General features: G+C 46.8%; 1 protein-coding gene across 2 annotated transcripts in view; it reads left to right on the top strand.

Moving 5' to 3' along the window:
- Positions 1-16022, top strand: part of GALNT13 (polypeptide N-acetylgalactosaminyltransferase 13) — a 130837-nt gene that overhangs the window by 66035 nt on the left and 48780 nt on the right. For both annotated transcript variants that reach the window (XM_074594246.1, XM_074594245.1), the window contains exons 7-8: positions 899-1069; positions 9238-9355. In XM_074594246.1, the coding sequence (XP_074450347.1) occupies positions 899-1069; positions 9238-9355 (289 nt within the window). The remainder of the gene's footprint in view (positions 1-898; positions 1070-9237; positions 9356-16022) is intronic.

Genomic DNA, 16022 nt, shown 5'->3' on the forward strand with positions numbered 1-16022 from the left:
CTCCTTTTCCCCCCGTCCTTCTTTCCCTCTCTTTTTTTTCTCTTGGTCTCTCTCTCGGTCACTCTCTTTTTTTTTTTTTTTCTTTTCTTTTTTCAGTAGACAATACAATTTTCCCCTTTTTTGTGCATGAGTGCACATAGTCCCTGCGAGCGAGACCCGAGAAGTGCCCTGTCCCCCCGGCAGTGTTGGAGGAGCCGAGGTCCTTGCTGTGCTCGCTGGAGGAGCAGCCCCAGCCTGCCGAAGTGCGCACCTGGGAGCTGGGGTTTCATCTCGCTTCTGAAGTGCCCAGCAGGTGCTCCAGGAGACCTGCACACGTGATAAAACCCGCACTGCTCGAGCCCCGCAGCCAGGAGCAAAACCACCCTCTGCTGTGCCTGTCCTGAGCCTGCCAGTCTGGGAAAGGCGTGGAGGAAAAGTGTGTGTCACGCCAGGAACTGATCAAGGCGCTACGGCTGCTGCCGCGGGGGGAGCGTGCGGCATCGCCCCTGCCCTTGGGAGAGGACTTGGCCGAGGAGCCGGACGACCCCCGGGCAGGGCTGGGTGGTGGCAGCTTTCGGCTCCTGGGAGAGCCGCAAGGAGTCAGTGCATCCAAAAAGCCGGGGACAGCAGAAACGGGGAGTTTTGCATGGTCTCTGGTAGAGAAGACCTTCACGGTGCGGTGATAAATGGGGTTTTATGCAGAGAAGCCTCGAAATAAGTGCAATATTCAGCATACTGACATGAAGGCCAGGTTGGACGGGCTTTGAGCAACCTGGTCTAGTGGGGAGGTGTCCCTGCCCAGGGCAGGGGGTGGCACTGGATGGATCTCCAAGGTCCCTTCCAGCCCAAACCATTCTGTGATCCTATGAAACATATTTTGTTTTAAAAAAGCTCTTTTTTTTTTTTTTTTTTCTTACAGGAAAACCGTTGTCTGCCCAATCATTGATGTGATCAGCGATGACACGTTTGAATACATGGCTGGGTCAGATATGACTTACGGAGGGTTTAACTGGAAACTTAACTTTCGCTGGTATCCGGTTCCCCAGAGAGAGATGGACAGGAGGAAAGGAGACAGGACCTTGCCCGTAAGGTAAGGAGAGTAAATGGAGAGCACTGTGCTTTTTGACTCTACTGTGTACTGGTTTATGTAGATAATAATGCTTCATAGCTAGGATTTTGCTGCGGTGTCAGAGAACACGTCAGATAGTTGTGGCACACTGTTCAGGGTAGAGAAGACCAAAATCTGACCTATCCTTAATGCTGCAAGGTGGTTATCAGAGCTGAGAAAACTCATTTGTGTCTTCTTTTCAACATTCAATAATTCAAAATACCATCCGCTCTTTAAGTTCCCCCTCTGTTTGTTTTCTGCAAATAGCCTCTTGACCTTGTGTTTACAGATGTTACTGTTTTTCATAATTTAAGGCAAATATTAGAGCATATTTCTGAAATACACATTTTTTGAACATTGAACCCGAGTATTTGCTTATCACGATTTGCGCTTAAAATGCACACTTTTATTGCCCGAGAAAATAAAATTGATGATTCTGCACACTGAGTCAAAAATGATCGAAGAGTCTGTCCTGAATTCCTGTGATCGTTCCTGGCCTTTCATTTAATTGCTCAAACCACGGACTGTAACAAAAACCTCTAGAAAAACTTTACATGAAGCTGAAACAGAACAAATTGAATAAATTACTTGCAATGGGTTATTTGCTCAGCTCTAATAGCTTCTGTGGTCTTCACGAAAAGTTTAAAAAAAAAAAAAAAAAGAAAAAGAAAAGCTTTCACAAGTGGATGTAATGGTTTCAAACCTGTCTGAGGGACATGATGAAGTGGAGAGAATTCCAGTCCTGCATAGCCCCGATTGTGCGCAACAGGCAGATAAAGGGAGAGCCAACTCACGGCCCCGCTTTGTGAAACCCTTCCAGGTAAGGCAGTGGATGGGCCAAGAAAAGCCTTTCAAAATCGCTTATGCCGCAAAATGGCCAAAAATCTCTCATTGTTTGTCCTTCAAAGGCTGGAGTCAGGGAAGGCCTGGATTTTTTAGATTTTGTTCTCAGGAAGAGCAGGGTCCCCAGGAGCCGGAGCAGACCCTAGCACTAGCAGAGGGAGGGCGAAGCTGGTCTTGAGTCAAGAGAACTGTCTCATCATCTAAAGTATTATCCCTCAGCTGCGAAGTCTGACGGCAGCTATTTCATTAAAGCTGAGGTGTGCGTTAAGACTGGCAGAGTTAATTACGCTAACGAGCTGCCGAGCCTCACGCCGTGTCGCTCGCGGTGCTCCGTTTATCCCCTCTCGCCCGTGCCCGCTCAGTTCACAAAGACACGCAAAGCCCAGCTCCTATTTCCTTATCTTGAAACAGTAGTACTTAATCCCGATTCAGACATGTAATTGGCTCTCAAAATTGTTAAAACAAAAAAAAGCGCTTTTATTTTTCCCCAATCTTCTCCCCCACCCCTCGCCCCCCCCCAGCTTTTAACTGGTGGTTGCCTGGGCTTTTTGGGGGTTCTGCTGGTGCGAGGGGCGTTAGCGAGCAGAGTGTAGGCGGAGGAGTCAGCGAGCCATGCCGAGTGCCACGTGCCCCGTAATTATCACTTAGGCAAGCGCTTTAGAGCAAAGAGGTGGCTCCGAGGGTGTGGAATTGTGCTGGCTCAAAGCCAAAGTGTCAGCTTTTAGACATCTAGATGCCTTTTCCAACCACGTAATGGAGGCATTTCGGTCTCTTGGGTGTTGGAATATGGTGCTCCCGGTTTCATTCTCCCTTTTACCCGATGGGAGGGGAACCAGCGAAGCGAGCGAGCCGTGCTATAACGTGGTATACCCGGGTAGAGCAGCCTCCCCGTAGGAAACAACATTTAAGGAGTGATCAGCTGCTCTCGGTGCCAGCTGGAGTTCCCAAACGCTTACCCAACGTGGGGCAGCACATCAGTCCTCCGGTGTCGGAAACACAATCGCAAATTCGGCAGCCAAGGAGGAAAAGCGTAATATTTTGGCTAAGTTAAGAATGGTTTTGGCAGCTGCTGCCACCTGAATATTCAAAATACGAGGGGGGGGGGGGGGGAATAAACAAAAGCCTAACCCATACCAAAAAATCTAGAAATAAATTGGTGAGTTCATTTTTCTTTTTTTATTGCATGTCGCTTTCCTCATTCTGTAACGTTATTGCAGTCTCACGTAGATTGAATATGTCTTTATTCATATTCTTTCTTTGTAATCAACAGAACAGGCGTAGAATACAGACATCACATGTTTGTGTGCGTGTATGCCCAGCACAACCGCTGCACTCACATTTTGCTTTTTGCTACATTAAAAATCCATGTCATTGATAGAAGTTTTACCCAAAATATTTACCTTCCGTAATAACGTTGGTAAATTCCTGCCTTTGCTTTTTAGATGTAAAATCATAACGCATATGGGTTTTTTAAATACTTTATATACAATTTATTCTTCATGTATAATTTTTATTACCGTGTAAATGTCTGCATGGAAAAGACCGGGATAGCTTACTGGTAAGAGCTCGCTGGCGCTCTGAGCGGGGCCGGTTCGCCCCAGGGGAGGAAAAGGCAGGAGGTGCTGCGCTCTCAGCAGGGGGTACCCGAATCTCTAGTTCGTAGAGCTGAAATGCTGCGTGTTTGCTCGCCTGGGGAGTTAAAGCAACCCTTAAATTCCTAAGTTAGGTATTTGAGTCAAATATCCGCCTTTGTCGGAATCTCTCGATTTAGTGGGAAAAGGTTAATTAATTCAGTGACTCTGGTATTAAAAGCCCACAGCTAATTGTCATGCAGTAGAGCTGTGAAAGGGTTTTCCTACTGACAGCTATGAGAAAAGTTAGATTGTTTGTCATATTTTTAGCAAACAGCCCGCTGGGGATTCGTAGGTGCCTCTCGTGCTAATTGGCGATGCCTCGCCATGGACGGATGGGGTTCTGATCCCAGATCCGTACGTGGGTGCTATTCCTGCTCTTCGCACCCCAGTCCCCGCCACTTTTGCCCATTATTTTCTTCTGCTGGTTCTTAAACCCCAGTCTGACGTCCCCTCTTGTTCTCCTTTTCTTCTTCCCGTATCTAGTTTTCTCTTGGGTCAGCGAACACCGTGATAGCATCACGTTTCCCAGAGTAGCCTGAAATGGTAACTCTTCCCCAAAGAATCGCAGGTTTTGCGAAGGTAGCAAAAGCCTTTCCAGCTTGCCAGCGTTACCAGTTTAAAGGCGGTAGTTGAAGGTGGGCAGTGCTGGGGACGGAGTTCTCCTGGGCACCAGCCCCTTCTCCTCGTCCTGCGGGAAGAGAGGACAGGAGTCGGTGGTCATCAGATACTGGCATTTCTTGGTGTTTATTTTAAATGTAGTTACAACTTTTTTACACATACCGTGATCAGAAGCAAAAGTCACATCAGGGAGCTTTCGGTTCACAAGGTGCCTTTGCTCGGACCAAAACGGTCAAGTGAGAACTAGAGGGGGACATTGAGAAGAAATCCCTAAAGACAAGATTGTTCCTGGAGACAGAGCTGTTCAGGACAGATACTTCATTCTGGGAGGTTCCTTAGATCAGTTGAAACACATTTTTTCAGATGTATTTGCAGAAATCAAATGTGAACTGTGGCTGCAAATGCTACCTGAGCCGTGGAGCTTGCAGGGGCTTCCAGGTGGTGCTTTAGGGGGGTGTTCCTGAAGGTACAGCAGCCCCCAAGGACTCCTGTCGATGGCTATATTCATATTTTCTTTCGTTTGAGTAGCAAAGGCTATTCAGTGCTGTTCTGATGCACCTCGGGATTTTTTCTTGTTTCTACATAGAGCAAATGCTGTAACTTCCACCGGAGTAACCTCCGGCTTTGTAAACTTTGTAAATGCGGAGACCTTGCCAAAATGTGTCATTTTAAGTGCAAAGCCCGTTTCTGTTCTGAGAGGGCTCTCTGGGAGCCAAACCTGGATGGTTGCTCCATGCAGAGGTGGAGCTTAAAGCCAAAGCTCCTGCAGTGATCCGGGGGAGGTGGGTAGGTCTGGGAAGCAGGAAGAGAGTGAGCTCCGGGCACTGCAGTCCGTCCCCGGTGAGGTGAACGGTCACGGGTAGCGCCAGCTAGAGCCAGCGGTCTTCCAAACCCTTCCGATCTTCTTTTTCCACTGAAAAAGCCTTGCGCAATATTTGTACTTTGCAGAACATCCTTTGTCTTTAAGTGAACTCATTTCTCCTCCTGTGATTTTGCCGGTGGCAATAGAAGACTTGTCTGCACTCAGATCAGTTTACAAACATCTTGTCTTCTTACATCTACAGTATTAAAAACATAAAGCGTTTCTGAGCTGGGCATTTACAGTCTCTGCAGAGCACATTCCTGGGTATATTCCCGTACTTGCCCTTCTTTTTTTTTTTTTAAGCTGAAGACACTCCAAGCTAGTATTACAAATACTAAAAAAATATAATTTGTTCCAGAAAATCTTGTCTCAGGTATAGAGTAGTTATTGAGAGGAAAAATGCAAGATCAAATATCAGGAGTGCATTGTATTTATCTTCTTATTAAGTATTATTGTATTATCTTCTTATTATTGCCCATCCCTGGAGGGGTTCAAGGCCAGGTTGGACGGGGCTTGGAGCAACCTGGGCTGGTGGGAGGTGTCCCTGCCCAGGGCAGGGGTGGCACCGGGTGGACTTTAGTGTCCCTTCCCACCCAAACCATTCCGTGGTTCTGTGGCTGATTAAACTTAGAGTTGGCTACAATGATTACTGCCTAGGCGCTGTACAGCAGTATTGGAAACTGGTGTAAAAACCTTACTCCAAGCTGTATAAATAGCGGTCTTGTTCATTAGCGATGTTGCCCTTGTGAGTGTTGGACCCCTTTGAGCGGGACGGGGTGGTTGGAGGGCATGGGGCGAGGTGACGTTACGTGGCTTTGGGGAGCTCACAGCCTGGGGGGACCTGGCCTGAGCATCCCCGGCCACCGTGGTGCTGGGGACCCTCAGGAGCCACCCCATCCCCGTCATGGCATGGGGCTGGGGGCTGGGTGGGGTGCAGCGCACCCGGGGGTGCTAAGGTACCTTCGGGTCCTGCAGCTGCTCTCCTGGGAGGTCCACGGTGCAGGTACAGGAATGGGAATCCTGCTTGCTGCTAATAACTGCAGAAATAAGAAGCAGGCGTTATCTCCAAAATAAAATTAAAAGTGGGTTTGGATGATGATTGGGGTTAATCATAACACATTACTGTAGTTGTTAGTGTGGCTCCACGTAGGCAAAATGTAGCTAATAGGCACAAAGCTCAGAAAAACCCTGTAGGAACTCTTACTCTTTCTAATATTACTGTTTTCAGCGGTTTTTACGGTGAGAGCTCTGCAGATCTGTTTGTCTAACATTAAATTTACATAACAGAGAATAGTCCTGCCTGCTGCATTTCAGTTATTTGAGAATCCGTTAATTACATTTTACAGCATGAAACCCAGCGCTTCCAATTCCAGTTAGTGAGCTATTAGGGAAACACTGTTTGTTTTTCATAAACAGTTGCTGATGACATTTCCGAAGAGTGCGGATCTGTGCATGCAGTTCAGTTGCATCATTCAGCAATTGCTGAAGACTGAATCTGGGCAAAATGGGGAAATTTTGTACCGTTCAGGCAAAGAGTGTTTTCCTCCAGGGAAAGAGATGAAAGGGGCAGAAGGGGGGGAGGCGGGGGGTGAGGGTGTCTGTTGCAGACAGTGGAGTGGGGATGGTTTTAGTGGTCTGAAAGCAGCGGCGCTCCTGCCCTCAGGCGGGTCCGTGAGGGTGGGAGCCGAGTGAGGTGGGAGCGGAGCTTTCTTCATGCGGTGCTGGGCACGGGCCCATCCAAATGTCTGTGGGTTGCCGAGAGTCCTGTGGGAACCTGGCCGGTTGTCAGGAGGGGAGGAAGCCGAGCACTGACACAGCTCTTGGTACCGGTGTAAGTAGTTTTGCGTACACTTACAGAGTTTCTAGGTAATCAATAATAGAAATCTCCTTTAAATACAGTATTTTTGCATTGGCAATCATCTGGCACAAAAGCAGTTCAATTAAGGAAGGTTCCAGGGCCAGCCTTGTGTTGTGCCCCCGGCTCTAGATGGTATTTAGCTTTCGTGGTGCCAGTCAGACGGAGGGTCGCACCCCCCGCCGTCCCCATCTGCTGCCCTTGGTCCATGGCGGGCCAGCGCTGGTGCGCGGGGCAGGAGCCCAGCAAGGCTGAGGGCAGTAAACGGCTTGGAAACCGGGGGAGGTCTGGCCCTGTCCAAGTGACAGGCAGGTCATTAACTCAGCTTCCAGTGCTGAGGGCACAGGGAGAAAAATAGAAATGAAGCGTTGGTAGACACAGGGGCCGGTGTTACGTCATTGCTGAACAGTGGGTTTTCTTCTGGGAGTGATGATAGTCAGCTCTGGCAGGAGAGGAAATAATTGCACAGCGGGGAAATTACCTGGATTTGTGGAGTTGGAGAGCAAGGGAGGACTCCTTACAGCCAGGGCTGTGTCCGGTGCCGGCACGGGGACAATCCTGTGCAGCACGCCCCGTCCTGCGGGCCTGAGCCTCCGCGCCCCGGCTGTGCAACACCCGCACTGACCCGCGCTTAACGTAGGCTCTGTGTGCATTAGCTAATTAGTGTTGTACATAGGCCATACAAAAGCGACTCGGGGAAGGTTTGAGAAATGCTCAAGCGATTAGCAAGGTGGGGGTCGGTCTCTTCTCTCTTACGAAGGAAGGCTGAGGGACGTGGGTCTTTTTAGTCTGGAAAAAAGTATGACTGAGGGGGGATCTTATCAATGCTTACAAATACTTAAAGGGTGGGTGTCAGGAGGATGGGGCCAGGCTCTTTTCGGTGGTGCCAGTGACAGGACAAGGGGTAACGGGCACAAACTTGACCATGGGAAGTTCCATCTCAACCTGAGGAGGAACTTCTTTACCTTGAGGGTGGCAGAGCCCTGGCACAGGCTGCCCAGAGAGGTGGTGGAGTCTCCATCTCTGGAGACATTCAAACCCGCCTGGACGCGTTCCTGTGCCACCTGCTCTGGGTGACCCTGCTTTGGCAGGGGGTTGGACGGGATGATCTCCAGAGGTCCCTTCCAACCCTACCATTCTGTGATTCTGTGATCGCGCCAAAGTCTGCTTGTGGGAGGATGCATCTCCAGGGACCAGTTTGGGGTGAAACCCCCTTTATCTGGAGCCCCTCTGCTGGGAGGACAGGCTGAGAGAGCTGGGGGGGTTCAGCCTGGAGAAGAGAAGGCTCCGGGGAGACCTTCCAGCGCCTTCCAGGCCCTCAAGGGGCTCCAGGAAAGCTGGGGAGGGACTCTGGAGCAGGGAGGGGAGCCATGGGACGAGGGGGAAGGGTTTTACACTGACAGAGGGGAGACTGAGATGAGATGTGAGGCAGAAATTGTTTGCTGTGAGGGCGGTGAGCCCCTGGCCCAGGTTGCCCAGAGAAGCTGTGGCTGCCCCATCCCTGGAGGGGTTCAAGGCCAGGTTGGCCGGGGCTTGGAGCAACCTGGGCCGGTGGGAGGTGTCCCTGCCCAGGGCAGGGGGTGCCACTGGCTGGGCTTTAAGGTCCCTTCCCACCCAAACCATTCTGTGATCTGGGCACTGGAGTTTGTGTGTGCTCACCGCTCACCTTGTAAGAGAGCCGGGGTTTAGTGGGAACGCATCGGGCTGGTAACTCCGAGCCATGGTCCTATTGACTGGGGTGAGCATTCTTCATCGCACGTAGACTTTAAATGCTGAAAAAAAACCACAGAGCAGGTATTTCCAGGGAAATAGGACATCTTTACACAAAGAGAAGTTGCACTCTGACTGGATTTGCCTATTGTAAGGATTTATAATCCTGTTAAGAGAGATTATGCCTGGTAATTTTATGCACATTTAGTCTCCCTCTAAGGCAAAGCTGAGGCATTAAACTCTCTTTGCTAAGCATTTCAGATTGGATTTGCACTGCTGTTCTGGATGCAGAAGGCCAAAATTCCATCCACTTTACCATTACAATGCTCCCGAAATAATCTATGGAAATTTTGCGGGCCGGCCGCGGTGCTGCGGCTCCCCCTCGGGCAGCGCTCTCGTGGCCGGGGGAGCTCTGCCCGAGCGGCCAGCCCAGCCCTCTTGTTACTGCTCCTACCTTGTATTTAAGTTGCTGTACATAGAATATATTTATAGTCAAAATGTCTGAGGTAGTGAAATGTACTGTAGTGTCACTTAATAACTTCCACAGTGTCTTTCAAAAGGTATTTTTTCTTTTCTTTTCTTTTTCCTCTTTTTTTTTTTTTTTTTTCTTCTGTTTGTTTTCAACTAGGACCCCTACTATGGCTGGTGGCCTATTTTCTATTGACAGAAACTACTTTGAAGAGATAGGAACTTACGATGCAGGAATGGATATCTGGGGTGGCGAGAATCTTGAAATGTCTTTTAGGGTAATTGCCGTTTTCCTTCATTTTCTGTCGACAACCACAGTTGTGCTGTAACGGCCCCTGCGCCGCGGACGGGGCGCTTCTGCTTTAGCTGTCATGCAAGTCATGGCTTATTTAAATTCTCAAGATGTTTGGGGATGCCTCATTATAGTATTTTGTTCCTTTTTACTGCATGAAACGTTTTATTACTGTTTGGAAATTTTTACACTTTCAAAATAATATATGTATATATTTTAGTAATGCATTTCTTTATAAAAGAAACGAGGCTTTCCGCCAGCTAGTGCAAATGCTAACTGACATAAATAAGATATAAATTTGTACAGTGTAAAAAAGAAATATTCAAATATATGTTTTAACAGAAATTTTTGAAAGTGTATGTCGTCATGAACTTGCAAGTTCTGGCTGGGATTTTTATTCTGTGTGAGAGCCGAGAGAGAAATGTCGCGTCCTGCAGAAAAGTGACTGTATTTCTGCCGGGGATAGGTACGTTGCCCACGACGAGAATAAAATCTCTTTGAGTGAAACGCGTTTAGTAGTTGTCTTTTAGACATAAAGGAAAATTGAAAAATTGAGTCTTTGATAAGTAATTGTTAGAAAGGGTGTTGAAAATTACTTTGAACATCTCTGATGTATCACGATTTATGCATTTTAAGTAAGCATGCAAAGTGAACGCTGGTGTACCTACCTAGTACCCGTAGCACGGCATGGGGGTTGCCGCCTTTCCTATTTTTCTTTGTCTTTTGCCTTCAGCCAGGGCTGGTAGACTGTTTTCTATCGACAGAAACTACTTTGAAGATTTTTTGTGAAGCAGGTATTTCTAGAGAAGATCAACTGAGAATTTGAAAGCATTTTCAGGCCATTTTCTATAAACTATAATTGTTCGCTTTCCAGTAAAGCAGAAGGGTAGAGTTACTTCTTCTGAGCGTTGATGTTTTAAATCAGTGGGTTTTAACATTTTCTGGTGTATAGACCCCTAAAAATATTCCTTGGATGTATATAGGCCCCTGTATAAGAGCTTATTTTTAACTGAAGTCTGTTAGTAGGCTTGTTTTTCACGTCTTTGGAAGCGATCTCTGGAGCAGAGAGTGGCCAGCACTGCTTGAAAGCATTGAACGTGGGCCCCTCGTAGAGCAAACCTGCCTATTACTGCTGCTCGTGTTTCACCGCGGATCAGAGCGTGTGATTTCTGGGGAGCAAGGTTCACCTCCTGCACTGAAATTTGAAGGCCAGAATTGCTGATGTGCATTAAACCCTGCCGGAGGGAGCCTGGAAGCCGCTTGGGATTGCTGGCCTTTGTTGTCACTTACAGAAAACCTTTCCCAGGACCAATTTTGGGTCATTTCTATGGAAAGGTCCCATTCGGGAAGAGTCTAAAATATTTAACTCTCCTTTTGGAAGAACACTGGTTTGCATCATAAAAATGGTAATCCCTGAAAACCCAACTCTAATAATGGCAACTTTTGTCAAGAGTCTGTATCGGAGAATACATGGAAGTTGATTCTCCCTGGGCTCCTTTTGGCAGTGGCTATTTTTCTTAACAAAGATACAAATATTGATCGTTTTTCTGTCAGGCCTTGTAAGTGCAACAGAATAAAATGATTTATGATGCCGTGGCCTTTTTCAGCTCCCCGGCACAACAGATTCATTTTGGCAGAAAGCATTTGATCCGCTGAGAGCAGCACGTGAGCGTGCGTCCAGCTTCCAGCATACGCTAAGGAAACCCCTAACTAGGATATTCATGCAGACTCTTGCTCGAGTAATGCTAATATATTTCGAAAGCCTTTCCTGAGAAGTTTAGCAATTTGCTGGTGATTTTTTGTCTTCATCATGTGCCGTTCTGCTCTGTCTCTCAGCAGCTGCCGGGGAAACTCCTCGGGGCTCATCTGGGGAGGATGTGGGGTTTGTGGTCCTGTGTAGTGCAGGATGAGCTGGTACCTCTGCCTTTGGGCAGTTTTTCTGGTTCTGCTTCCTGGCCACTTCTAGAATTTATATTTTTTATATATATATAAAAAAAAAAAATATATATATACATATATATATATATAGGAGGGTTTGTTTTTCTTCTTTTTTTCTTCCCTAAATAATCATTCCTTCAGTCCCGTTTCAAATTGGACTTGAATTTCTATTCAGTGCTTGTGTGAGTAAGCCAGCGATGGGCTTGACTTGTATAAATTTTGTGAGAATACCATCTTGAGATCTTCATTTCAGCTTTAAATTGAAAATCTCATTCCAAAATATATGGCAAGACGAAGACCAACAGTAGCCGTGCTCTCCGCAGAAAGCCCTGGTGATAAAGGCACGGGCTTATTCTTATTTTACTCATTATTCTTATTTTACTCCTTAAGGCTGAGATGGGGGGAGCAAGGAGAGGATGCGCATGGGTTTTCTGATGAACTCTTTGGGCATCATTTTACAGAACATTATTTTATGTCTTTGGAAGATTTTCCCGCTTAAACTTCAAGAAACATTACCAGCCTGGAAAGCTGCACCAGCCTAACACGGGGCCATGGTGTCAAGAACAGAAATAAAAAGATGTGCTCCCAGCGCCGGGAGGTCAGCGTGGAAATGCCAGGCAGCCGCGCCAGGCTGTTTCTCGGTATTTAGAGCCTTCGTCTGTAAAGAAAACCAACCAAATAATCAAGTACATCAAGTACGGCCGGATCGATAAAATGCCAAGGTGTCTGCATTTAAAAACCCATCTGATGTAAAGCATCTGCAGAAAATTGGTCGCAAAGAGTGCCAAGGGGCTGGGGGGGTTCCTGCAGCAGCCGCGCTGCAAACCTGCAGTTATCCGGCAGCTTTCTGGAATATCTCATCGCAGTCAGGCAAGCGCTGAGACTAAATCTTGTTTTGGAAAATTACTATAATAGGAGCCAGAGGGAGCTTTCTAGAGCTCTTGTTAGAATTTTGTCATCAAATGGGAGGGGGTTAGTTTTGGTGTTGGTCTGCTATTCAGAAAACAAACCCCAAAATCCCTGTTTTGCTAATCCCTGCATCCTCAAAAAATTTTCTAAAGTGCCTTTTCTGGCTGATGTCTGCGACCGTCCCGTCTGCAGCCAGCGACGGCGGTGGCATTGTCCCTATGGCGACCATGACAAGGGTTCGCAGTGGGCTTGGTCTCGGGGGGCAGGTGGCCATGTCTGGGCTGGACGCGGTGCCGGTGTCCCCCAGCATCACCACGTCCCGCATGGCCCCGGGCAGCAGGGTCCGACGGCAGACGGTGACCGTCCATCTGTCCTTCCCATCAAACAGCCCACGGTAGCGTGGCGAGGGCTGTGGCTCTGTGCAATTCCCTTATTTCTGGGTAAATCGATACTTCTTCATCTTTCAGCTGTGCCGCTGCTCGTTGCCGAGCGGTCTTTAATGATGCCTTTTGGAGGATCTCTTTTAATAACAGCAGTTGGGGAAAAAAAAAAAACCCAAATCCTGGCAGGAATCTCTTACAGCTGTAAGAGTCTACTTTAGTAAATGAAAATCTCATCTAATCTTAAATATTCACCATATTTTTATGTATAGAATTCCTTAAACATTTTAAATTTTCAGTTAAATTCTCTTAAGTGTTTTTTCCCCAATCAGAGAATGCCCTGAAAGCCTGATAGTCAGAAAGGAGCTCATACGGCTTCAGAAAGGGTATTAAAAATAATCTGTCCATCAGGGGGAAAAAAAAAAAAAAAGATTATTGTTTAGAATAATCCAAATAGGCCAAAGCAAGGCTAGAGAAAGCAAATGCCTGTTCGAACAGGAGTAAGATGCTGTTTACTTTTGGTTTTCTGGCAGCTGTTGGAAGTGCAGAGGAGGGTATGCAGGTGTTCCCATGGGCTCTGCTCCCAAGGAACAGGCCATGGGACAAGAGCAAACGGCCTCAAGTTGCTCCAGGGGAGGTTTAGGATGGATATTGGGAAAGATTTCATCACCGAAAGGGCTGTCAAGCATTGGAAGAGGCTGCCCAGGGCAGTGGTGGAGTCGCCATCCCTGGAGGTGTTTAAAAGCCGGGCAGACGTGGTGCTGGGGGACGTGGGGTGGTGGGGGTTTGGGCAGTGTTGGGTCGATGGTTGGACTCGATGATCTGAAAGGTCCCTTCCAACCAACGATTCTATGTGTATTTCCTAAGCAGTGTGATATATTGATACGTTGTTCTTCATCTCTGAAATTTCTGTTTTTACTGTTGTAGGAAGTGTTATAGTAAGGATATAAAAGTGATACAGCAAGGACGTTTAATTCACTTGTAACTTGGCGTAGTGTCCCATCAATAGAAATACTCATATTATAGCAGGTGCAAATGGATCCCCATTGCGCAGACCCACACGGGGGGGCAGAAGAGGCTGTCCCAAACCCCGTCCCCTGCCGTGTCCCGTCCCTGGCAACGGCTGCTGGACCAGGAGGAGCATCCCGACGCTGGCTGTGCTCCTGATGTACAGGCTGAGGAGGCTGGGTGCTATGGGTGGTGCTTTCCCAGATCTGCGCAACAGGTTGTTCATAGCAGTTTTTCAACCTGACTCTATGTGAGGTCTCAACTTTCAGCGGCAAAATTCTAGGTGTAAGCAGAGAGCGTTTAAGCAGACAGTTTTTAGCAGGAGCCTTGACCTGGGTGGCTGGAAGAGCAGCGCGGTGCCATCGCGGGCATCGCAGTGTGCACCTCCTGGCGAGGCTGGGACGGGTGTGTGCCTGACAGATTATTCTCAGAAGTGCACCGTGATGCTGAAATTAACTTTGCGTGCTGGCGAGTGGAATTTGGGGTATAGAAATCCCTAATCACCTGGCAAACAGATTGAAAATCTGTCTTTCTGCTTTTCAATATTCCTTATCTGTTTGGCTATATTGACTAATTTTAGGAGCACAGCTTGCTCGTGAATTGTACTCAAAATATGTTTGTGTGCTTACATTTAAAGCATACAACATTTTTGCCTTTCTTTGGACTGCATTAATTTTTCTGTAAGTCAGGATTCTTATGTTTCTGTAGGGAAAATATTCAAGAAACACTGGTTCCATTGATTTCATTGTAGAGATTTTTTTGGTATTAGAGTTTCCAGGATTTTTTCCCCTTACTTATCACTGCATAGCAGCCTTTAATGCATTTAACATAACCGTGCTTACGTTTTAACTTACTTTCTGACTGCAATAATTGTTGGGGATTTTTTTTTTTACCATAGCTTTGATCTGTGCATACACGTGAGAGATGTTTAATCTAACACCATCGTCAATAAATGCACATGTACCGAAAGAACCCCTTTAGGTAAAGAAATATTTTTTAAAATGAAGTAGAATTATTAACATGTAAAGCATTTGCTTTTGGTGTTTTTTTTCTCTGTAACCTGAGATTTTAGTTTTATTTTGCTCTTAACTTTAAAAAGTGACATCAACTCGGTGTTCAAAAATGACAGAAGAGAAGAAATGCTGACAGTGGGCTGCGCAGAGATCAGCTGGAGTTTAATGCACTCGTTCTATGCAATAATAGGAATGGTTTTAAAACGTCTGTGAAATCAAAGGTAGTTCTAAATAATTAATGCCTATATTTAAAAAGGGATATGCTTTTTTGTGCAAATACTACAAGCCTTAGTTTTAATTCCATGGCATGCAGTGTCCCTACCACAAATTTTGAAGGAATTAATATTTGTAAGCAAAAAGATAAATAGGAAGTGGGTTCGTCTCGCATGGGCTTATTAGAAGCCAAATTACCACCTGCTGGCTCTGACAGCTCATTTTCCAGACCAAGGGAATGTGGCGGGTCTGCGGGGTCTGTTCTTCCCGAAAGACCTCGGTAAGCGGCACTCTGGGCATGAGCTGAGTCGGGAGAGGGTGGAGATAAATAAGAACTGGTGGGTGGGCAGATGAAGGACGAGGTGTCGGGCACAGGTCACCGATAGAGTTTCTTAACGGCAGAGGTGCGGCTGGAATGGTTCATTATTGCTACGTAGCTTTTCACAAAAAGCGGGGAATAAACGGGCGGAACGTGCTGGGTTGGCAGGTGCAGGGGGGGAGTCGATGTGTGGTTGAAGTACCACGGCTGGAAGAATATCTGGGTTTGGGGAGTTCATTCAGGTGGAGGGAGAAGGGTTAAACTTCAGAGGAGAAGGGGAGGAAGACACTTTGAGCCTTAAAAATTGTGATGTGCCAATAACTGGCTTATGAATATTTCAGTGTGAACTTTAGAGTTAATTTGGGGTTTTTTTAAAAGAAGATACATCAGTCTTGTACCAGAATACACTCCGTTTGTGGTTCTTTTTCTGGGAAGAGAGAACCGAGATGACCAGAAGGACTGTAGTAAAGCAATAATTCATAAAATCATCGCCATGGTTAGAAAAACCTAGGCATGTTGGAGGAAAGATGCCATTCATTGGAAATATCTGATTCCCAAGCTACGGGATCAAATAAGTTGTTTCCCTGGAGGTTTTTCTGGATTAAAAAATGTAACGAATGTTAAAATGAAAAGGACTGCAATAAGTTTCTGTCCAAAATTTTTGGAGTAGGACATGGCGCAGCCACCAGTGTCGGTATAAGGGGCTGGCAGGTACCGAATACCTGAATTGAGGTGGTGTGTGTCCACATGCAGCTCTTCAACAGCAAAGGATCCTCAGGGACAATTCTGGTGTTCACCGTAGGTGCAATGAAGAGTGATCAAATGTATTACCATAGTGTGTCTTGTCTATACGGTGAACAGATCTCCAGAATT

This window comes from Larus michahellis, chromosome 7 (assembly GCF_964199755.1).
Source record: "Larus michahellis chromosome 7, bLarMic1.1, whole genome shotgun sequence".
Lineage (NCBI taxonomy): Eukaryota > Metazoa > Chordata > Aves > Charadriiformes > Laridae > Larus > Larus michahellis.